Source organism: Rattus rattus, chromosome 1 (assembly GCF_011064425.1).
Source record: "Rattus rattus isolate New Zealand chromosome 1, Rrattus_CSIRO_v1, whole genome shotgun sequence".
NCBI lineage: Eukaryota > Metazoa > Chordata > Mammalia > Rodentia > Muridae > Rattus > Rattus rattus.
Window position 1 is genome coordinate 99,894,763 of NC_046154.1, and position 24,285 is coordinate 99,919,047.

Consider the following 24,285-nt stretch of genomic DNA (forward strand, 5'->3'; position numbering starts at 1 on the left):
TCTTACATCCCGAAGGTCCTTCTTTTTTTCTTTCCCCTCCTAAACACTGTTGCCCATTCCTTGCCTTAGCCCTGGTTCCCTTACCTGCAATGTCATTGATTCATCAAGCTCAGTGGCCATTCTCCACTAGGCTGAGAGCACCTACAATCACCTTCATCATGGCTCAAATCCATTTTTATTTTGTCTTCCCCTCACCCAAGGGGGGCATGACTCCCCTATGACCCCTGAGCCATCACAGGGCATGCTGGATATAGTGATGAGCACACACGAGGCCTGATGCTAGGAGAGGATGCTAACACAGTCCTGGAGCACCATGGTGGGCCCTTGGCTGTTTAGCAGCCAATAGGCATAATTGTCACTGTACTGACACCCTGCTAGTTCGGGGGCCTGGTACTGGCTGGGTTCACATGTCTGTTTCTCAAATGGACCAAAAGACCCACATCTTTATGGGGACCAACTCACCACCTGCTGACAGATAAACAACCAGCTCTGTCACTCCATTTAGTCCAGTTAGTGTCTCTGTTGCTATGACAACTATGTATGCTGCAAGGACCACTTGGTTATGGGTTCTCAAGATGTCGGGTTTTGATGGGCCTGAGGAATCATGGATCCAGGAAGTCTCTTCCTAAAGAGACCAGTGCCTTCCTCCAGCTGTGCAGCTACCAGAGCTGGACGCTCTCTCTGGTGCTCAGGACCCTCAGAGGGCCCTGAAGAAAGATACTGTTGGGAGCTAGGAAGCCCCTGAGACAGAAAGCTATTCCTGTCTACTATACTTCTGGAGAGTAGAGGGGGCCTGTTCCTAGCCAGGATGGAAGGGAAAAGCAGGGCCAAGGCAGTTGTTACCTTGAGAGCAGGTGAAGTGCTAGTTTGAATGGGAATCATGCATCTGGAAATAAGGCAGTGTTCGAGGGGGTGTATGGAACACACACACACACACACACACACACACACACACACACACACACACACACACTGCACACCCATACAAGTTCCGGAACCACATTTGTCATTGTCTGGGTGAACCTCTTCCTGGAAGTCCAGAGGAAGAAAGATAAAATCCCAGTAGGCAATGGTTTACCTCAGGAAAATGCCTCACCCTGCCAAGGCTGGGGCTCACCTTCTTGATCTCAGGGCCTGGGGCAGCGTAAGAAGTACCGAGAACAAGGCTCCACGAAGCAGGCTTGTAGTCTCAGCTAAGTCAGGGGATCACACATTCAAAGCCAGCCCGGGCTGTGTGGAGAGAGCCTGCAGCTGAGCGCTACGGACCATGCCTAGCATGTGTGAGGCCCTAGGTTCGAACCTCTGTACTGAAAATTAAATAAGAACGTGCAAGGCAGTGGGGGAAGATCCAGGTGTGTCCCTGCAGGTGACCATGGCAGAACAAAGCTGTGATCTCCAGAGAACAAGACCACGGCTGAGGTTATTGACCAGACAAACCCAACCTTTCATGACTTGTGTCTCCTGGAGTGAAGGTGCAGTGTCAGTGCAGGTGACAATTTCCATAATGGTCTCGTATAACACCCTGCACTCATGCCCCACATGGGGCAGTCATGGGAGTGGAGTGCAAGTGAGGATGGCTACCCAGTTCCACCCAGACCCTCACACCCAGAACCCTGTCTCGGACTCCCAACTCCTAGAGCTCCCCAAAATACAGCCCTAGCCCTGGTAGCCCTCCTTTTCTAGCCCTCTTTTATTCATTGTCCAGAACTCCCTTGTCTCCAAGGCCTTAGGGACCTAAAATCGCACACTTACGAATGAGCCCCCAAGCTATTGCATGAGTTTAGCTCCTCTTTGTGAGGGCCCTGACACAGGAAGTACCCTCAAGTTCCATCTGTCTGGCAAGTGGCATCTCAGCCCTTCCCTGAGAGAGGCACCATTGTCATGGCCACCTTGAGGAAACAAGGCAATGGACGATGGGGTCACCCTGGACCCCAGGTGGCGATGAGCATGTATGATGGTACCATCCGTGGACCCTTCTCTAGAAACTGCCTTCAGCCGAAGCAGGAGAGACACCAACAGACAGCAGCTGTCAACAGACAAGGGGAGGAAACACGCCCTTGTACACATCCCAGATCTATGGGCTGTCTGCTGGCGTTCTGGGCTGGCCCTCTGACTGCCTCATCCAGCTTCTAGCCTTCTCCTGAATCAGCCACGTTCACACCATCCCCGGGCTCAGCTCCAAGGACCTCAACTCTGGATTCCACAGCACACTGGTATGAAGTGCTGGTAGATGCCTAGATGCCACCTCAGTGTGGTCCCAGAGCCTCAGGGCTGGCCACACATCCTGCCTTGAGCTCTTACACTGAAGAAGACGACCCTCCCATGTGCACTTCTGCCCAGCGCAGCATTAAGTCTGTAGAGCCACTCAGGGAGAAGCCAGGCAGCTGACACTCGAGGTCATGAGAGGCACATGCCATCCTGAGTCATGAAAGAGACAGAGGCTGGACATGAGTGCCCTGAGGTCCCAGCACAGTCTGGTACCCTTCTTACCACTAGGGTTCTGTAAGGAAAGTCAAGGTCACCTGGCACTGACGTCTAGGTCATCTAGAGACTCCTGTAGGCCCCTTTACTTCACCACAAATGGCTACCAAAACTCACAATTCCATGTACCACTCTACGAGGTACTGAAGGGACATGAGTGACCAAGCTATGAGAGACTGGCCTGGTGTGGGCTGGAAGGGCCAGCAGAGACTGTCTATAAAGTCCTGGCTAAGACAGGCTCCAGAATGAAATATTCTCTTATTTAACCAAAATCTTCCTCCTCCCACCAGACATATACCCATAGGCACGGAAGCAGGAAACATGTTCTCACATTCCAGGAAGTGCATGGAAGTGGGACAGCCCACAGCAGCCCACCGGCAACGTGTGACATTTCTTTAATTCGTGTATATTTAGCTTTCCAATAATATATCTGGCTTCACATAAAGATATTGCTCTTTCTTTTCCTCGTCTCTGAGCAAAACTGGCCTCGGGGCCGACGCACCATGGTTTCTCTTTGGTTGTGCACCCCCAGGGCCTGGGCAAAGCTATTTCCAGAGGTTGGCCTGGGCTTCCTGCCTGAACAGACGTGGGGGCGGTTGATTCGGGAAAAGGAGGACAGTCTGCACCAAGGCCTTCTAGCTAGGGCTCTCCCATGGAGCAAAGTCTGGGAGGGGTCATCTTCAGGGGTCATTTTCAGGCTGTCTTACGTAGAGTAGAGCCTTCCACAGACATCCACATCCCAGTCCCAGAGTCTGTGGGGTTGCAATGCCACATGGGATGAGGAGTAGCTAAGGCAGCTTATCTGAAACTGGGTGATCTGGGCGGGGCTTATAGGCAGAGAGGTAGGCTGAGTGACAAGTGGCTCTGAAGCCAGAAGTGGAGGCCACTAGTCAGGGCACAGAGACAATGCCCTCTCCTCTGAGCTCCAGGAGGAATCAGCCCTGAAATCCCCATCTGCAATTGCCAAGACATGCGCCTGAGACACATCTGTGTGATTTCTATGTACATAGCCTTGTGCCAGCAGCCACAGCAGCCACCGGATGTGCCTCCCTCTGACCTGTGAGTCCTCACCTGAGATGGACTCCACTGCCCTCTCCCTTTGGTGAGTCCAATGCTGGTTCCCCCCTGTGCTCTCTCAGCCACAGGAGTGTGTATTGGGCTATTTTTGTGACTCATTCAAAAATAGGTTACTCTTTTTAGCGTCAGAGACCTGGTTCCAGCAGGTGAACCAAGTCTTTTGACAGAGAGACTGGATGATGTCATCTATAATGTTTATACATAAGAACTGCACAACCTAGTTACAAATGGCCACTGCAGAAGCATCTCACAATGTTCTTAAAAGTTTACAGTGTGGCCTGTGGGATGCAGGTAGAGTTTCCCATGATGCATTGCTGGAGTCCAGCCTTTCATAGGTGTTTAAAGGTGAGTATTGGGGATTTCTGCCAAGCCTGTGCCTTGCTGACTCCCATCACTCCCCCCCCTCCCCACTTCTGCCTCCTCCATGGGCATAAGCTGCAGAGCCATTCCCTTCCTGATTTATTGATGAGAAGGCTCATAAAGGAAAAGTTGCCATTTATTCTTGGTACATGAGCATTATCGAAGGCTATGGAAGAATCCCCCTAGCTATGGAGGGGCAGATGGGCATGAAGCCAGAACCAGGCTGTGTGGCTACATGCCCTCTTGCAGCCTCACCCCCATGCTGCAACGCCCATCAGGCTGCTGCATGGCCTCTAGCATGTGTTAAGTTCCCTGAGCTCCATTTTCTCGACTTGTAAAATGGAGATAATAACACTTCCTGTAGAGGGCCAGGTAGTAAATAGTCTAGGTTTTATGGGCAATTATTCTCTGTGGCAATTATTCTCTGTTCTGCCGCTGGAGCACAAGAGCAGCCAAAAGCAGTGTTCTAAATGAATGCGTTACAATAAAACTTTATTTATAAAACAGGACGGAGGGCCAGATTTGGTCCACTGGCCATCCGTTGCTGGCTGCTACTGTAAAGTAGCAGGGAGGATTAAAAGAAGGAATAAATCTAAGCACGAATCAAGTACTGGACAGTGTCTGTTGTGGGTATTGGAGTGGAAGCATGGGCAGAGGCCACAGGGCAGGCTGGGATGAGATCAGAGGCAGCAAACCAGCTTATAGTTAGTCCTGCTTTCCCAGCAGTGGTGCAGACACAAGGCTGCCCCTTCCCCTGGCGACCACACTGTGTTGCTCTGTGGACTTAGGGGCCACATAGGGATCACAGGCTCCTGACTTTTCCGGTAACTTCCATAATTTATTTCAGGATGGGACATGTCATGGATCCATTTCTTGCTTCTTATCATTTTCTTGGGTTTCCAATATGACATGGGCCACCAATTCTTCAATCTTGGAGTGTTCTGCCTGTGAGGACCATCATAGGAGCTCATTGGGTGGATGAAGACAGCTGAGGCGGGGAGCAAAGGAAGGAGGTACAGGCCTGCTTGAGTCAAGGCCTGCACTGTTTGTGATGAGGAAGAGACGTGCACCATGGGAAGGCTACACCGAGAGGAGAGTGCGCTTAACAAGCATTAAAATGCCAGTGCCAGTTATGCCTGTAACTGAAAAATGGAGACCTAATGGGAACTTCCTGCTCTGTGTTCCTCCTCCCTGTTCCCCTTGGAGTCCTGCAAGCCGGCTTTGTAGTTCCCCAAGCTGTCATCTGGAGCAGAGACAACCCGTGTGCTTGGTCATATCATAGCATTGTCCCCTCATGTATAGGGAAACTGCCCATTCATTGCCAGTTTCTTGATCTCCCATTGGCAGGACTCTGGCTGCACTGTGGAAGACCTGCGCCCAGCCTGTGACACTTAATCAAGATGCCGTTGTGTGTTCCACTCTTCAGGAACTCAAGAGGCTGAGGCAGGATGGGCCACACAGATCCTGTCACAAGCAAAACAAAACAAAACAAAACAAAACACACACACCACACACACACACACACACACACACACACACACACACACACACACACACAAACAACTAAAAAAAAAACCAAACAAACACCCACACAACAACAGAAACAAATATAAAAACTACAATCTGGCATTTCATGTTGCGGTTGACCCATTCAGATTTCTGGTCAGAATTACTGTTTGGTCTGCAATGGCCTATTTGGAGCATTGTTTTAAAGCTTGTTCTCTGTTGGACACATGGACTAGATTTTCCTTGCTGCTGTCTTCCATGTTCTGGCGGCTTTGGGTTCCGTATACCACCATGTTCTTCCTCCAGCCCAGGTTTAGCTTAGGTCTCTCTATCTACAGTTTTAGATTCTAGGTGGCAGTAGAGAGGGGTTCCTGGGTCTCCTGCCAGCAGGGTTCCGACTCTCAGCTCACCTCAGCCTCCGTTGTTGTTGTTGTTGTTGTTGTTGTTGTTGTTGTTGCTGTTGTTAATGATGATGATGTTGTTGTTGTGAACATAGGTCTCCCTTGGGTCTCTTCTCTTAACGAGACCAAGAGTTTGGTGATTTTTTTTAAGTTCCGCATTTCTCAAGCTCTGAGGGTGCACTTTGGATTTCATGTCTCTGTTTCTGATGCGATACCCGTTTCTGCATTCTGTGGGAAGTCGCACGCTCTTTCCCATTTACAGCGATTGTTTAGACCTCGCTCTCTTCAGAGTCTGCGGTTCCCACTTGCCTGTTTTATCCTGACCTCAGCTACTGAGTGCTCCCTTGTTCCCAGCTGGCTCTCAGGATCACTGTCCAGAAGGTCTCCTGTTGGCACATCACGTGAGCCTCACACAATAACGTACGTCCTGGTTGCTCCAAATAACCCTGGGGCTTCATGGTACAAAGAGGCTAGGGGGCAGCCTGGGTTTGAGAACTTGGTGGGAAGTTTGACTCCCCTCTCCTACCACAACCCACATAGCTCTGCCTAGATATTGTGAGATTCATCCTTCAATGTTTGTACATTAAACATCTGTTAAAATGTGTCTAGGTGTCCTTTCTTACACCAAAGTGACTGGGCACAGACCAGCTAGCTAGCCAGTACACACAGCCTCACGTGTTTGTGCTCACTGCATTTCGTAGTTCAACAGTGGTCAAATATTAGCAATTTCGTGTGATCCAGGTTTGTTTCCTATGGTGTGTGTTTGGATGTGTGCATGTGTGTTGGGCGAGTATTCACAAGTGTGTACATGTGTGTTAAGGCCAGGGGTCGATTTCAGATGTCATTCCTTCTAGGAGTTCTCACAGGTCCTGGAGCTAGCCCATTAGGCTAGGCAGCTGGCCTGCGAGCCCCAGAGATCCACTGGTCTTTCCCTCCCCAGCACCGGGATCACGGGTACCTTGCCGCCATGCTTTCTCTTCATGCAGGTGTCTGGGGATCAACCAACCAAGCCACCTTCCCAGGTCCCCTTTCCTCAGTTGTCTCTGTTCTCTTACTGAAGAATGTTCTAGAATCTAGATTCTGGCTGCTCTGTGAGCTCTTGCTCCTGGGGCATCTATTTTGGTTCACCCTCAAGTGTCCTGGCGTCCTCTTCTCCAGTCTCACACCGTCATCCTCTCTCACAGGATTGATCGTGCCGGCCATTTCCTCTGAATTCTGGAAGAGTGTCTCAGGTGCATCCTCCACGCCATTGATCTTTTTCTCTTGGCTCTGGCTCTGCCCTCTGCTGCAGATGCTTGTCCTGTTATTGGATACACAGCTTCTTCCTTGTCCTCTGCACCCTGGCTTCACTTAGCCCACACTGAAGCAGAGGCTTGCCCTTCTTCCGGCCCCTTCAGAGCTTCCCGCCTGTCCTTGGTTCTATCTTATCTGTGTTTCCTCCGTTGTCTTTGCTGTCTAGACACCCATTGCAGCTTATTCAACAATTGAGTTTGGTTCTAGGTGATGAGAAGCTTCTGGAAGCTTGCATTTTAACAGAAGGCAGGCGCTTGAATAAGGAGATGGATGTCTAACATGGCAGGTTGTGTCCCTCCAAAAGACGCATTGAAAGTTTAAGCCCAGCTTCCTGGAATGGGACCCCGTGTGAAAACAGTATCACAGGATGTTTTAAACCACAGTTGGGCTACAGTGGAAGGGATTCACTCTGCTTAGCATGGGGAGTGTCCTGATGAGGGGACAGTGTGATGAAGGGAGGGGGTGACACCAGAGAGGGGGTTAGAACTTTGAAGTCACAGGCCAGGAGCTTCCGAAACTGTAGATGCCAGAGTCTGAGAAAAAGGCAAGCTCGAGGATATATGGGACCACCCACATATCAACCTCTGCCCCCACCCTGAACTCTGTTTGCACCCCAACCTCCACTCACACCCCAACTTCCACTCACACCACCACCTCTGCCTGCACCCCACCCTCCACTCACACCCCAACCTCTGCCTGCACCCAACCTCTGCCTGCACCCAACCTCTGCCTGCACCCCAACCTCCACTCACACCCCAACCTCTACCTGCACCCCGACCTCTGCCCTTACCCCAACCTCTACCTGCACCCCGACCTCTGCCCTTACCCCAACCTCTACCTGCACCCTGACCTCTGCCCTTACCCCAACCTCTGCTCACACCCCAACCTCTGCCTGCACCCTAATCTCTGCCCACACCCCAACCTCCACTCATACCATTACCTCTGCCTGCAACCCAACCTCCACACACCCCAATCCCTACCCACACTCTAACCTCTGCCTGCACCCCAACCTCCACACACCCCAACCTCTACCCACACTCTAACCTCTGCCTGCATCCAACCTCTGCCTGCACTCCAACTTCTGCCTGCACCCCAACCTCCACTCATACCCCAACCTCTGCCTAAACCCCAACCTACTTCCACACCCCAACATCTAGAACCAGACCAGGGAGCACACTCCCGCTGCTAAGCCGTACCATGCTGTAGCACAGAGAAAACAGCTCCAGAAAACAAACAGCCATGCAACTATGAGATGCAGCCCATCAGGAGGAAGAGCTTTGTCTCCTGCCCTGCCCTAGCCTCAAGCTATGCAGTGCTAGGATCTTTTCCCAAACCTTGACAACCCAGGGATCTGGGGGCAGCTGGGCAGAGGCACCTTCAGTCTCCAGGTGAAACTCATGCCCTTAACTTCCCAAGAAGATCTTGAGGGGTTACCCAGCACATTGATCCCCAGTCCCCATCAGTGAAATAGATCTAAAAAAACAAAACAAAACAACAACAAAACCCTCCCTGCCAGAGGACGATGGGAAGTTCAAATGGGAAAATGGGTGGGAGAAGGGTCAAGCCCTGGGCCAGTGGCCAGCGCTATGTTGGTCACCAGCTTGGAGCTGGAGGCTGAAGGGTTGGGTATTTTGGTTGCTCTTCTCTCTACTTTTTCAATCAACTTGGTTGATGAGCAGAACATCCTGTTCCACCCCTGATCTCGATACCTCAGCTCCACACACACTGCCTTTCAACTCCGAAGCCCTCAGAACTCAGCTGGGCTTTAGAGCCCAGAAGCTATTTCCAGCGTCTGCTCTGGGGAGACACTCGGCATGTGTCAGGGACAAGATTGGCTCAGCACAGTCCCCTTTTCCCACGAGACTGAGTCCTCCAGGTCCACGGGGCCCATCTAGACCCCACAACAGCACAGTCCTTGATAACATGGAGGAGAGGCTCCTGCTGTGACCGCCTGGGTGCCATTCCTTATCCGAAGAGACTCCTAGGGCAAAAGTGTGACCCACGGGCTCTGTGTGCTTTGGAGGAGACCAAGAGATGTGTGAATATTCTGGTTCCTCTGGCTCCCCAGCTCTCTGGGGGCTCCGGATCTCCATCAGTGAATTGAAAAATCTTAAAACCAATGGCTCATAACTGCCACCTGCTGTGTCAAGGGGAACCTTGAACCTACTTGAGTCAGAGAAGACACTGACGGTTGGCATGTGGGATCGCCAAGTCGACAACCTGACCTGTGGCTCTGAGGGAAGGGAAGGGAAAGAGAGGAAGTCTACAGCTCTAGGCGCCAGCTGCCTCCCTCCACCCTTGGGAGAAGAGCTTAGCCGAGGGCTTGGCTGTTGGGAACTGGTCCAGAACTCCGTTTCCAGCCTTGTATCACCCAGTACTCCTTGCTCCCAGTGCCACATGCTCTGTGGAACTCTGATGCTCCCACAGTAGAGCATGCTGGCCACCCTTGGATCTGTAGCCCTGCCTCCCTGCAGTCCTCCCTCCCTGCAGTCCTCCCTCCCTGAAGCCCTCCTTCCCTGCAGCCTGGGATCCTGCTTGGCCTCTGTCTGGTGCTCTCTTCCTTAGAGAGGTCTGACCCCTCTCCCGGTGTCATGAGTCACTTCTCCCTCCTTTTGCCCTAGATCCCTTGTTTCCCTTGAGAGTGGACCTTCTTCCTGGCCATGCTGTGACCAACCTGAGGACAGGGTTGGGGCCCTCTAGGAGCCCAGGAAAGGGGCCAGGGGTTTGCAGTAGACAGTGAAAGGAAGACATGTTTACAACAGGGGAACCTCAAGTTGTCTCCCTTTGTTCCTAGAGTGACTGGTGCTGGGCAGCATCAGGAGATGGACTTTTAGCCCTCACAGAAATGTTTTTTTGATGGACCAGATAGCTCTTGGCTCCCAGCCCTTGGTAAGAGAGAGCCTAGTGACAGGCTGTACCTACCTTGAGCTTTTTGACGCTGGTGCAGGGATCATTGGAGAAGCTCTCTGTGTCTGAGATCTCAATGTCTTCCCCATATAGAACCCCAGTCAGGTCATTCCTCACCTGTGGACAGAGACAAACGAAGAACTTTGGGTGAGCTGTTGCCAGGAAAGACAAGTTCTTCAGCGCTGGCTGAGTTGGGGAGTCATTCTCTCCTCATCGCTGAGAGACAGAAGAGAGCACTACACTGAGAGATAGCAAGAAGCACCATCCTGCATGTGACACTTGGACACAATGTCCTCGGAATTCCTACAAGTGGCAAGATGAAGAGATGGCCTGGCCACCACCTCATCTCGCCTGGCCCAGGACAGGCTCTTTCATGATACCTTGTTTATGCTTTGCAGTATAAACTCTGGTGTGACTTTCTGTTGTAGTGAAGACATAGTCCAGACTCCCAGAGGAACACTATGAGGTGGAAACGGCGAGGTTCGAACCTGCGGGTTTTGCATGTGCCCACGTGGCAGAGGGCTGCCAACTGCCATGTTCTTGTCGCCAGACATCAGGAATTTCTGGGGTACTGTGACACCCCAGAGACCACAGGGCCTTCTAAGGACAACCACGGCTGTTCCATTACCATGCTGGAAGTGGGCCCAGGGCACTTTGGGAGGAGAAATAAAAAATTCTGGCTTTTACAATATAAAAATCCCTCATATTTTCTGGCTTTGATTTTTGTTTAAAGTTTGGATTAAACAGAACAAGCCCGAAGAGTGTATCTGGCTGGAAGCCATAGCGAGGTGCCCGGAACGTGCAACGGAGCCCATTCTATGGGGCTGTTAAGAAGGAACAGGGGAGGGGCTGGACCCAGATTCTGGGTCCTGCTGTTTCTGACTTGCTTGTGATCTTGTCCCCTGGGTGTGACCTTCCTCTCTCAGAGCTGAGAGGAGGAAGGAGATCTTGAAAAGCACATGTTGTTCACTCTGCTGAGATGGCCGTTATCAGAAGCAGACAGGAACAAGCATTTGGGAGGTTGAGAACCTCCTGGGGTCTTTGAGAACTGCCTCGGGAATGTGCAGTGGCTCAAGATTCTGGGAAACAAGAACACTGAACCTCTATTACCGTCTGCTCCAGCATTCTCACTCCTGGGAATTATAGCCACAAGAAATGACAGCAGGGACTTGTCTCACACGCTCCTTGTATCGGCTGCTTTTCTCAGCAAAGTGACTGATAGAGCAACTTAAAGGAGGGAGGGTTTTAGCTTCTACGTTTACAATTTCTATTTCTATTATCTATCTTCTATCTATCTATCTATCTATCTATCTATCTATCTATCTATCTATCTATCTATTTATTTTTCTATCCATCCATCCATCCATCCATCCATCCATCCATCCATCCATCCATCCATCATGTATCTACTTTGTGTGTTTGTGTTTGTGTGTTTGTGTGTGTGCATATGTGTGTGTGTGTGTGGTGTGTGTGTGTGTGTGTGTGTGTGTGTGTGTGTGTGTGTGTGTGTGTTGCCCTGGAGCTGGAGTTACAGATGCTTGTGAGCTGCCTGAGAACCTGGGTCTTTTGGAGGTGGAGCAGGCGCTCTTAATCTCTGAGTCATCTCTGTGGCTGAGGAAGGCTTTGTCTTGGCTCACAGTCTGAGAGGGTACAGTCTATCATAGCAGAAAATGACGGACAAGTTCGTGGCAGCAGTGTGTGAAAGGAGCCGACTAGGAAGTGGAGAGAGCTCAGGCCAGAACTGGGGCCAGGTTTCAACTCTCTAGGCCTGCCCCACAGTGACCTATCTATGCTCTATCTCCCAAGGGTTCCACAACCCCCATTAAGTGCAACTATGGATGAGGAACCAAGTAGTCAAACCCATGAGCCCATGGTGGAGATTGTACCCTTTCAACTATAACGTCCATATTCACAGGGCATTCTTCACAATACAAAAGGTAGAAGCAGCCCACATGTCTGCTGCTGGAAGGAGACATAAACAAATGGTATGCACACCCAGAGTGCCATTGGGATTCTTTATATATTACAATATGGGTTAATCTAAAGAAAGGTGGCTACAGAACCACGATTACACATGGAACCAGAATAGGCAAACAGACAGATGCGATGTTCATGGGGGATACGAGGTGCATGGCGGGGCAGGCGGTCATGGGGTGGGGTGGGGCAGGCACATAGACTAGGATTTGATGCTTAACCGGCTTGGAGCCTGTTTAGGGTGGCGCAAAGGTTCAGGAGACGTACAACACTGCAGTTACGTAACTCGAGAGGGCCCTCGTCAAGGCTGCGTATTTACAAACGGCCGAGGTGGGACGATGTGATGTTCTGTATACATTACCTCAATAAAAATAAACTTTCTTATGTCAACAGTCAGAAGATCCATCTGACTGCATATATCAACATGTTTCTTTGAACAATCTGGCTCTGTATGGCACTGGCCAGGAAGCCACCACCAAGGAAGGGCAGCCAAAGGGCCAGTGTGAACTGCCACTGTGCTTTAGTCCCTTGAGTGAGAGGTACAGACGGTTATGAACTCTACCTGGTGGTCCTGGTGTTTATTTTGTTCTGCAGTTTTCTGGATGCTCGAGGTGCTTCGTGAGAGATGTTCTGTGACAGGAAGGAGCACCCCACTGTCCGGCGTTATTGTTTGCGTCTTGTTTGTAGGGACTGAACCCAGGTGTGTGGTTTGCATGAGAAACGTCTCCTACATTCAATGCTCAGGCATTTGCACTTGGAGCCCCGAGTTGGTGGTGCTGTTTTGGGGAGGTAATGGCACCTTTTAGAACACGGAGCCTTACGCTGAGAAGTTATAACTTCTGCCGTGTCCAGTTCTTCCTCTCTGCTTCCTCTGAGGCCTCTGCTGCCATCAGCTCAGATAACTCTTCCTTAATTGCTTCTGGTGGTGGTGCTTTATCACACCGTGGAAAAGTGATGGGCACAGCAGCCCTGGTGCATGCCAGGTACCACCACGCTCCATTCCAGCCCCTCTACCGTTTTTGTCTCTGCTTTGCTAGGAGTCTAGAGACTGGGATGGGCAAATGCTGCCTCTGCCATTACCGCTCAGCTCTGTGTTCTCAAGGCTTCCAGCCACAAGTCCCATCTCAGAGGTGTCTGTATCAGGGACACCAACTGGGCTGACAACACATATCAGTGAACTCACCAAGGGGCAAGCACTGTCAAGGCCCAGTTGTGTGTGTCGCAATTGGAGAGGCAACCCTGCTTCTCTTGAATCTCTTTCTTCTCACCTGAAGCTGGTGGCAGTGTGCAAATAGCTCACAGACTAGGTTCCGGGCTCAACATGGGGCCGTGGAATGCCTTTGTATGCTAGGGAGTTCTGTGTCTTCCTTGAAAGTGAGAAAAAATCCATGTCGGGGCATCTGTGAGTGTGTTCAGGGAAAGTGTGAAAACATGTGTTATGTTTTGTTTGGCAAACAAACAAATCCACCCTAAAGGTAGTCTCATCCTACCCCCCCCCCAATTTCACCTATGAGCAATCGAGGAGATATGCCCAGTCTAGTGATCTTCCCACACTCAAGCCTGGCACTTCAGAACAGGCCCAGGTACACTGTCGGCTGGCACAGTGGCCCCCATTGTGTCAGCTCCTAGGTCTTCGCATTCAGTTCGGGAATTTATTCTGATGGACTTTTAGGGATGGCGAGGGAAGAAAAGCAACAGTACAGAACATTTTCAAGGAAACAAAGTATAGGAAAGAATGACATAAGGAACCATCCCCCACCTTCCCATAGGAACTGGAAGACCCGGGGCTTAGCCTCCCAAATGCCCAGGTTTGCCCTGAACCTGCAGGTTCTCCTGGGTAATAGGCCAGAATCTGAGCTGTTTGTTCTGGACTGGGAGACTCAGAACCTATGATCCTTTTCGCTTCTGTTTAATAAAAGCAAGAACATCTTCTTCCGGGGTAAGTAAGAACCCTCCATGCCCAGGAAATAAAATAAAATAAATAAATAAATAAATAAAAAGAAGATGCCAATTAATGTATGACGGGATGGGTGAGTTCAAAACTGGGAACCATGAAGGAATAAGGCCCAGGACACGGGAGGCTGTTCCTGGGATCATGTAGTTGCTGTTCCCTGCACAGCGAGAGAGTGAGTATTCTACCAAATATCACCAGAAAAGATTAGCGAAACAAAGCAACACCAAATCCCAGTCCGTTTCTACAGAATGGGAGTCAGGCTTGTATCGTGGTCAGGTTGAAAGTCCCTACCAGGAGTGCTTTGACAAGACAGCACGCTGAGGAGGCACACTCGGGAGAGCCGTGCAATCCAGTCGTGAAAATCGCCTCTGAGAAACTCATTATGTTTTAAGCAAGCTTACAGCCTTGTGGTGGGCCACAGGGAGCAATGGGGAAATCTCCCAGTGATTCCACTACACAGTGTTTTGGTCCAGTAAAGGCTTGTCCTGTCAGATCCTGTCCCCACCATGTTCTCTTGCCCACACATAGGGCCAGTGAGGTCCCTCCTGTCCCCACCCATCCTCCACAGCAACTGTGGATGCCCGACCTCCAACAAGGCAATGTGGAGTCTAAGTTCAGAAGTCCCCAGATAAAGCTCGGGCAGCCGGGGAGGGATATTTGCAGCCCCTCAGCCAGGTCTCCCACTGGGGCTGAACGCTCAGATCTTGTCCAACCACTAACTGGCTTTGGGGCTTCATGCCTCTGGAAGAGCTCCCGTGGGCTCTGGATTCTCAGGATGACATCTCTGTGTTCCTCCAACCTCAGGGATTTGTTTCATGCTCATTCATGTCTGACGTTGGTATCTCTTCTGCTCAGGCACTGGGCAAACCGGTGATGGGCTTCTAACATGGCGTTGAGCTGCCTGTCCCCCTTGGTCTCTTTTTGCCGAGTGGGGGTGGGAGGTGTTCGTCAGCTGATTTCCCTGGGGAATACATGTGTACTTGCCGAGGCTCTCAAGTTCAGTGCAACAGAGTTAGACTCGGGCCAGGAAGGGGAGCAGGAGCATCCAACTGTAGCAGCAGCAAGGGCAAAGGCCCTCTGGCGGAGGGCAATGGAACGGAAACTGGAACACTATTGAAGTTGGAGTTAAATTGGAGCCTAAAAGAAGGGTTGGGCACTGGTGTTAGAATGACAGAAGAAAGGAGAGGTGGGTGGGGCTGAGCATTTATATAAAGGATGTTGGGATCTAAGTGCTATGGAAAGCCACGGTGAGGAATCAAGAGAGGAGTTGGCCCGAGTGGAGCTATGTCCACAGTGATAACCCTGGCTGCTGCCGGGTCCATGAAGAGTGAGAGGCATGAGTATGTGTGTGCTCTCACACGCATGCCTGTGTGTTACAAATATCCAGGTGAGAGATTCCAAAGCAAGGACCAGGGAAGAATGGGAGGCTGCCAGAAGCCACAAGTTACAGGGACATTGAGGGTAACGGATAATAAGTATTTGTCTTTCATTGCTGGGTAAAACATTGTCCCAGCAGCTTCAAACAATAAGCACGTATCATCTCCCTCATCCCCCAGAGATGGAGAACCAGCGTGTGGCTGAATGGTAGCCCTGGCCCATGCCTTTCTATAAGGGTGCATACAAGATTGCACTGGTCTGTCACTAGAAATACTGCCAAGTCTCAGGGATGAGGGCTTTCCAGGTGAGTCCAGCGAACTGCTCAAGTCGCTGGGCTCTGAGTTTAGGGGATAAAATTCTCAGCTGAAGACCAAGGCAGAAGCTCCACCCTCTTCAAATCCAGGGCCCCATTTTTCCTCTAAGATAGGGCTCCTTCCTCCGCCCACCCTCACCCTCCCCAGCCCTCTCCATCTCATAGCTACATCTTATCTTTTTTTTTCCCCCGGAGCTGAGGACGGAACCCAGGGCCTTGCACTTGCTAGGCAAGTGCTCTACCGCTGAGCTAAATCCCCAACCCCTCATATTTTCTTGAAACACAGGTCTAAACCAGGTTTAGAGCCAGTGAAGTTGTCAGTCAAGGACAGGAGGCCGGGGAGTGACTGGGACCCCAAGGCCCTCAGCTGTGATGGCCAGCTATTCCCAGGACACCATTCCCATGGAGGCCACTGTTCCAGCCAAGGAACCATCCAGAAAGGCAGCGTTCCAGGTGAAGATGGCGGCAGAGCCACCTGCACTTATAAGCCTGAGCGTTCTAATTAGGTTAGAGATGAACTCAGAGCTGAGCGAGTTCCCAGCTCTCCTACGGAAGCCGAGGTAACCTACTTTGTCATTCAAATGTACCACTATATATAGACGACGGATTGTGCTGAAATGCCACTCCACTTACCTGACTAAAACGTTTAATTATAGATTTACTTGTATTCATTCATGAAATGTGTCTTCACTTGGTTAAACAGTTCATTCAAGAAAAATCCATTAACACACGGAGCGCGCTCAGATATGACTCCTTCAACGCTGAGGGCCGACAGAGTTAAGATGCTAATTAGGCTAAATAGGTTTTGAAACGTCCCAATGTTTGAATAATTCAGGTCACTTTTTAGTGGGACTTCAGCTCCCCAGGAACTACCATTAATTTAAACTAATTAGAAAATTAGCACAGATCAAGGCAGAAAGAGATGGACGGCTTCAAAATGGAAGAGCTGTCACAGAAAAGAGGGGATGCCTGGTCGGGACACCCTGCAGCAGCCAGTGAGCCAACAGTTAGAAGGGTCAGGAAAGCAGATTCTGGTTCAAAGCCAGAAGGAGGAAGAAGCAGGGGCAGGAGTGAGAATTAGGACATAGAAGATGAAGAAAACTTTCTCGTGACAATGAAGGTGATAGTGAGCTCCCCATCACCTCGGGTATGCAAGGAGCTGGATGCTAAATATGAGGCTTTCCTTTCCCTATCAATGTCTATGGTTTTTCAACACTGTGCATAACCCACCCACTGTTCTTTGAATGTTAAAGTCAATGAAACAATTCTGGGTAACCATGAGGGTCATTTTTTTTTTTTTGCTTGCCCCCAACAGCCCACTCCTCCCAACCGCACAACCCCTTTTAAGATTTGGCACATCCACTTAAATTCTTGTAGAAGTACTTCCTGTGGCAGAAGGGTGTTCCTGTGGGAACACAGACCAACCTACTTCCAGGTAAGTTAGAGCTTTATACTGTGTAGCTGGAGTTGAACCTACATTAAGGATAGGCATAAGTGAAGATGCAGTACGTGGTGGTTCACCTTGGCTGTGACCTTGGTCGGATCTGTGTGGCTTTCTGAGTTCCCTTGAAGGATTCATTGAGATGGGAAGACCCTCTCCGAGGTGGGCAGAGCCTTTCCCACAAGGGCCCAGATGTAAAGAGGGCAGGAGGAAACGCAGTGTTGCTTAGTCTGTATGCTTTTGCTCCTTGCTGACCTGTGCACCTGCTCTGCTGCTGCTGTTGCCACCCTTCAAAGGCATCCTGACTCAGCTTCTTCGGCCTTCCTATGTGGACTGAAGACAGCAGCTCTGCAGTGACCCCCCAGGCTTGCATTGTGATTGCTGAGACATTCAGCCCATGGACTGAGCATCTAACAAGTTCCCAGCCTCTCCAGCCTGCAGACAGCCATCGCTCGACTACCCAGCATGCATGGGTGTAAGCCGATCTAATAACTCTTGTGTAATATAAACCCATTCTATTGGGTCTGCTCCTCTAGAGAGCCCTAATGCACAATGTGAACTTTTTCTGGATAATGAACAAATGTCTGCTCACCCCAGAAAGGACAGCAACAAAAACCAAAGGCACAGTCCCACTGGAATCGAGCCTAGTGGGCCAAGAATCTTGTTCATTTATTTAGAGTTGTGTGTGCGTGTGTGCGTGTGTGTGTGTGTGTGTGTGTGTGTGTGTGTGTGTATGTCTGTATTCATATGACATCACACGCCTTCCTCAATCATTCTCTATCTTGCTTTGAGCCTCTTATTGAACTAGCATGCACCAACTGACTAGTGGCTGGCCTGAGATCCTCCTGTCCCCATGCCCCAGTGCTGGGACTCTGTGTGTCAAGCACTTTGCCCACCAAAACACCTTTCTAGCCCTACAACAATGTTTAATCAGAGTTTACTGGAACTTGAGCAGCACACAAGCTCCTTTGGAGGAAATGTCTCACTCTAGCAGCATGGAACCTCATGTGTCTCCCTCTTCCCACATGAGACAGAGATGGGCCCCACTTTTTAGAGTTCAAGAAGACAATGGTCATGTGATTTCCAGAGGACAGCACTCCACGTAGATGTGCCTTATATCCTCTGTGTGCAGCCTTGTGGGGGAGCAGACATAGCCGTGCCTAGCATCACTCACACCCTGATCTGGGCTGTTTTTCTCTCCATCATGATACCCTTGTCTGTCCCAGGTCTGTCTGTGCCTGTCTGTCTGTTCTCTATTGCGGAGAACAAGAACATAGATGGGAGAGTGGGCATAAGCTGGTTGGACTTTGAGGATCCTTGAAGGTGGCTGGGGACTAAGGTACTTGGACTTGGAGCTGGCTTATAAACAGCTGACCCTGGCAGGGTGGGTCCACATTACTTTCCACACAAGCCCTCAGATCCTGGACAGAACCAGATCTGGTGCATGGAGGCCCACAGGAAGCCTATGAGGAGTGATTTCAGGATGGGCGGGGCACCCAGGGAGCCTCAATCCCATTCATACTTGGATGCTAGGGACTGAAGGCTGAGAGGGAGAACTCTGTAGGGTCAGAGTCGATGTGGGAGCAGTAAAGTGACTTCCTGGGGAGACCCTCAACTCCACCTGTGGCATCTACTCCTCTGTCTGATGTCCTGGTTCCTCCGGTGGCAGCTTCCTCTCCCCCTTTGAACTCTGTGCTAAGGCCCTGGGCTCTTCTCTCTAAGATAGATCCTTAAATTTGAGTGACCCTGGAGGGATCCTTGTGCCCTCCTCCCATTCTTACTAATCGACTGATGACACCCTATTAGGTACCCCAGTCTGGCTTTCCAGTTTAAACTTGACCTTTCCTAGGCACTACCGTGGACATCATGTCTAGAACCTTCTGTAGGAAAGCTCTCACTCCCCTCTCTGCTCCGATTCACCTGTGACTAAAATGATCAGCCTCATATGATATCATATCCCTTCTCCAAGGTAGCACACCCAATGACTTCCAGCCAGCTTGGCTTGACTTGTGGAAAACATCCCCTAGGCCCAGGATGCTAATCAGGCTGCATCTCTTGCTGAAATCCAACACTTGTCCCACTCGCACCCTTCACCTTGCCCAGCCCTGCCCCCTCTGAAATTTGACTTTAATGAGTGGCACCTCTTGATCTGACTTGCTCTGAGACTCCCAGTTAGGCTAGGCCAATGGGGGACCTCAAATGGCATCAGAAAAACAATGGAATCCAGGAGTGTAAGGGCTAATGGGCGGCCCAGCAGGTGTCAGAGAGCCAATGGGAGCCAGCAGGGGGCTAAGGACCAATAGGAGGCCAGCAGGATTCAGAAAGCCAATGGGAGCCCAGCAGGAAGTCGAGGGCCAGGATATCAGCAGTTGTAAAAAGGCCAATGGCAGGCAGGTCTCAGCAGGCACCGGGAAGCTAATGAGAGGTCCCAGCAGGTGTTGGAGGGCAACCGGAGCCCAGCAGGCACCAGAAGGCCCAAGAGAGGCCCCAGCAGGAGTCCGAGGACAAGGAAGAGAAAGAGTTAAGAGCTAAAGTCTTTCTGCTTGACTCTTCTTTCCTTGTCTGAATTCCAGCCCTGTCCGGCTTGGCTCCTCCTGTTGCTCTCAAGGGCACCAAGCTGTGGGCCTGACTCCCACCATTACTGGCCTTCAGGGTCTCATTGGTCCAATTGGTTCCCCAGGCCTTGCCCAAAACACTTGCATGAAGTTTGCTTTCTTTTGACTCCTCCCAACATGACCTGTTCCCTGCAGGGCCCTAAGTGTAGAATTCTCCTTTTGCAGGTGCAGGTCTCCGAAGACCGGGCTCGCATCTTGTCATAAACCATACAGTCCTTTTACATCACACCGACATGGGCCATCTGAGTTCCTGGCCTCTTGTCACTCTAGCAGCCCCATGTAAACAGCTCCATCCCACGATGTCCTCTGGGGGCTCCGGGCACAGCTCTGGCCCTCTAATGCCCCTCCCTACTGCTACCGTACCTCCAGCCTCATTTACTTGGTCCTGTAACCAGGAAGTCCCCTCATACGCAGGTTCCCCACTGCTCCTGGACAGAGAAGCTGAGGTCTCTCGGCTCCCTCAAGGTTAGGAATGACAACCTGTCTGTCCCCTGGCCTGGAGCCTAGGGCCAGCCTCATCCCGTGCAGGTGCTGAGTGTGCGTCTTGAGTGGACACCGCCCTGAGTGCTGAGCAGGCTACAGGGAGTGTGCTGAGCTCAGCAGTTTGGACGGTTCAGCTTCACTACGAATTGGGAACCGTATCTACTCTGCAAGGCCCGAGTGGAAATTTCCAACTGGGATGCAGATCTGAAAGGCAAGGTGGTGTATTGTGGCTTATTCACCTTTGCATCTGCCCTGGGCTGTGTGCAGTGAGAGGGTCTGGAGGCTGTGTGTCTCCCTGAAAGGTCTGTGGCCTGCACGGGTGAGCCATCCGTGTGGTTGAATGAGGACACCTGCTGCCTGTGATGTGTCACTGAGTGCTTGGTGCCCAAAGGGGATGCTAGAGAGGAGTCTATGTCTCCATCATCCGGGTGATTGGAGGATGGCTTAGGTAGAAATGCCAGAGCACTCCAGAGGGAGGTGGAAGAAAAAGTAGAGAAGGCAGAACACCAGGGGTGGATGGGAAAAGAGGAAATGACGGTCCCCTCAGTCCCTTTAGTGCCCCCAGCCACTAGTCCCTCACTCATGCCAGGACTTCAGTCACTTTTGGACATTGGTGTAGACCTAACAGGCATGGTTATGAGCAATGGGTGAGTAATAATAAGGCACAGAGAGGTTGAGGCAGCTGCCCAAGGTTACTCAGCTAGAACGCACTGAACCCAGGATTTCAGTCTGATTTCTTTCTATGTCCCACAACAGCAAGGGAAAGTCACATTTCCCTGCAAGGGGCCAGAGTGTAAATAATTTAGGCTTTGCTGGCCTTCTGGGCTCTGTCCCAACTAAGTTCTGCTGTCGTACTGCAAAAGAAGCTGTAAGCAACATGTGAAGAAGCAAGTGCGGCTGTGTTCTAATAACCTTTACTGGACTGGCCATGGCTGGCAGAATCTGCCCTAGAACCCTGGTTCTGTGCTCACTGCATGCTGTGGGAGAGAGGGAACGGCACAGACCTGGAGTCCCATGGCTCCGCCTGCTGTAGCCCTTTGTCCCGGCCACTCTGGGTGAGTAAGAGAACTCTGGAAGCCCTTTATCTCTAAAAAAAAAAGGGCACATCCACAGCTTACCCGAGGGGATTGTAAAGTTAAAAGTACGGTGGTGCATGCTGGGTGTGGGGGGCGTGGTCACTAACAGGGATATCATCAAAGAGGATAAGATAGCGTGATTCAGGCTCAGTTTCTGCAGGGCAAGGGGCAGTAATGCCACTGAACTAAACTCAAGAGGCATGGTCTCTGTGCAGGAACAAGCTAGCCCGCACCCCGTGAAACCCCAAAGGGATACACAGATGCCTCTGGTGGGGGAGATCTTTTCACTGCTCCCCGGAAAGAACAGCTGTGGCAGCTTGGTGACTCCCCACAGAGGGCCAGAGGCAGCTGTTCACAGGCTGGGTACAGCAAATTGTGTGATGTGCTGGGTTCTGGGGCAGGCTGCCAAGCCAACCTGGGGCGCCTCTGCACCCCACCCCTCCACCGCCTGCTGCCTGGCTGCTGACTCACGAGCAAGGCAGGGATTTGCCAGAAGGATCCGAAATGGCTCTCTAGTGAAACACACGGCGTCTGAAAGGGACACATGGGGATCAGGAGGCAGGGAGCGGCTTCTGCCGTTTCCACTCAAAGGTTGTGACCTTGGCAGGGTGGGGAGGATGTGGGAAGCTCCATCAATATCGCTGGAGGCCGGGATATGGATCAGGTTGCCAGAGCCTGGCAGCCATGTTTGGCAGAAGAATCATTCATCAGAGAGGGGGTGCTAACTTGGGATTTGAGAGGGAGAGGAGGGAACATGCCCAGGCAAACAAAAACGAAAACAAAAGGCAAAATTATAAAGCCAGATGATGTGCTGAGGGGCCAGCATAGAGCAAGAAACTGAAAGAGGGCGACAGGACTGGAATCACCCAAGACTTCTCATCTGTGGCTACGTCACCGTGCGAAGCGAGAGGCTATTTTAACTATGGAGGACAGGCAAGACAAGCACAGATGTCCACCTCCCACCTAAGCTACCCCCTTCTGCAAGTGACAGAAAAGGACCCTGCAAGGTAGCACAAAAATAGGAGAGTCTGCTTCAGTGTTAGAAAAAGAGAAAAGAGAAGCATCAACATGCCAGCAATTTTGAGGAATTTCAGCGAGGTACGATGCCAAGGAAAGCAGATTGAAGGCTGACTCACAGCCCTGCTTCCTGAGCAGGGGGCACTGTGCTGTGCAGAGGGAGAGTGTGCTGGGGCCGGGGGACTGACCACATAGCCTATGATGGGTGGCTGGGCACTGGAGGACAGGCCCGGCTATAGCAGGGGGTGCAGACCTATTTGGGGGAGCCCCCTTCTCATCATGCAGTCCGCCTGCCTTCAGGAATGGCTTGGCTATGCTGTCTAATGACAAGTGAGCAGAGCTGTCCAAATCTAGTTTCCCCACGGTACCTCCCAGACACCACAGGCAGGAGATCACAGGCAGAGGCCAAGAGCGACCCTGAACATCTGGGCAGCTGTTCCCCACCTACAAGGAGAAACCACGAATAGTTGAGACAATTCAGCACCATGAGACTCCTTGCCCTCAGCTGTCTGTTCCTGGCTACTAAGTTTTGTCTTAGACTCAAGTGAAAGTTCAGCGGGAGCAGCTGAAACAATGGAGACCCAGGAGAGTTTGTGGGTGCCAGGCCATCCCAGGTCAGGGAGGTTGTGGAGACCGTGAGCGGTGAAAACCAGACAGTGAGCATGCGCAGACGAAGGACTTCATCAACGAGCAGATTTGCTACCGGAAGTGAAAGGAAGCTGCCACCTCAGTTTCGTGCTTCAGAGATGAAAGCAAACCAGAACTACGAAATGCTGGAAATGATACAGTAAAAGAAACCGGAATTCAGAGGACCCCAGCAGAGCTGAGAAAATGACAGCAGGAGATGAATTAGATTACTGAATCTGAGAGTTAAGACACATTAGAGGCAGCCGGAAGCAAAACTTAGTTACAGAACACTGAGCGGTGTGCAGGATGACCTGAGAACGCTGGGAGGTAATGCCTCCTGGACACGGTCAGTGAGGGTGGAGGTAGAGGTGCCAGAGAGAAAGGGGCAGCAGAGAGGCACTACAGAGACTCACTCTGGAATTAGAGGTTCCCAAAAGGGGGGTGAGTGTGAATTCTGGAATCTTGGTTTCTTAAAAACTCTGACATATATAAGAATGTGGTTTCGTTTTAACCTCAGGTGTGGGGATGTGGGCTGCTTCAGACTCTCCTCAGCAGGTGACTGATTTGCCTCGTGCTCTAGCAGAATCGTGGTCTTGCCAGCTACAGATAGTTTCCTGCAGCTGTGTGACATTTGGAATTCTGGGAACTTTTCAGAGGGTTTATAAGTGCTAGAGCCTCATAGGCAGCGTGGGTGGTTGTTGGTCACTCAGGGGTGTTTTTGTGATTTGTTAGTCGTGTTCAATGAAGAAACAAGAAGGAAATTATTTAGTGACCCCCCCCAACTTCTCTGTCCTCTACCCTTCTTTCTCTCCTATCTAGTGATGGGGGTGAAACAGTGCCCGGGAGTTTGGGGGGTGGAGAAGCAAAGAGCAGCTGGGGTTTGTACAGGGATAAAGGGTGGATAAAAGAAGAAGCTACAAAGTAGCAAAGAACAGCTGCCTGGGCTGGGGCCAGGCTGGGGCAGGGCGAGGGTTGATGATTTTTCCTATAACTGTGACAACACTTTACAAAAGCAACTTAAGGAAGGAAGGGACTATTTTGGTTCATTGTTTAAGGAATACAGGATTCAGTTCATGTGGCAGGGAAGGTCACATTCATCTGCAATCAGGAAGCAGTGACTAGTGCTGATAGTCTGGTGCTCAGCTGGCTTCCCCCCTTTTATTCAGTTCAGGGGCACAGCCTATGGACTGGACCCAGCCATGTTTCCGTAGGTCTACCCTTCTCAGTTAAACCTCTCAGGATGTGTCTTAGGTGACTCTAAATCCACCCAGGTTGACATTGAAGATGAACCCTCAAAAGGTCTCAGAGCAAAAGAAAAACTATGAAAGATCTAATGGAAGAAAACTTTCACAATAGGGAGACCAACATTTTCAAAAAAAAGCG

General features: G+C 50.9%; 1 protein-coding gene across 1 annotated transcript in view; it reads right to left on the reverse strand.

The window, feature by feature from the left end:
• The window catches only part of Gabbr2 (gamma-aminobutyric acid type B receptor subunit 2), a 339,742-nt gene that overhangs the window by 152,026 nt on the left and 163,431 nt on the right, over window positions 1-24,285 (reverse strand). Inside the window, exon 4 of the mRNA XM_032904180.1 lies at window positions 10,041-10,142. Within this exon, the coding sequence (XP_032760071.1) occupies window positions 10,041-10,142 (102 nt within the window). The remainder of the gene's footprint in view (window positions 1-10,040; window positions 10,143-24,285) is intronic.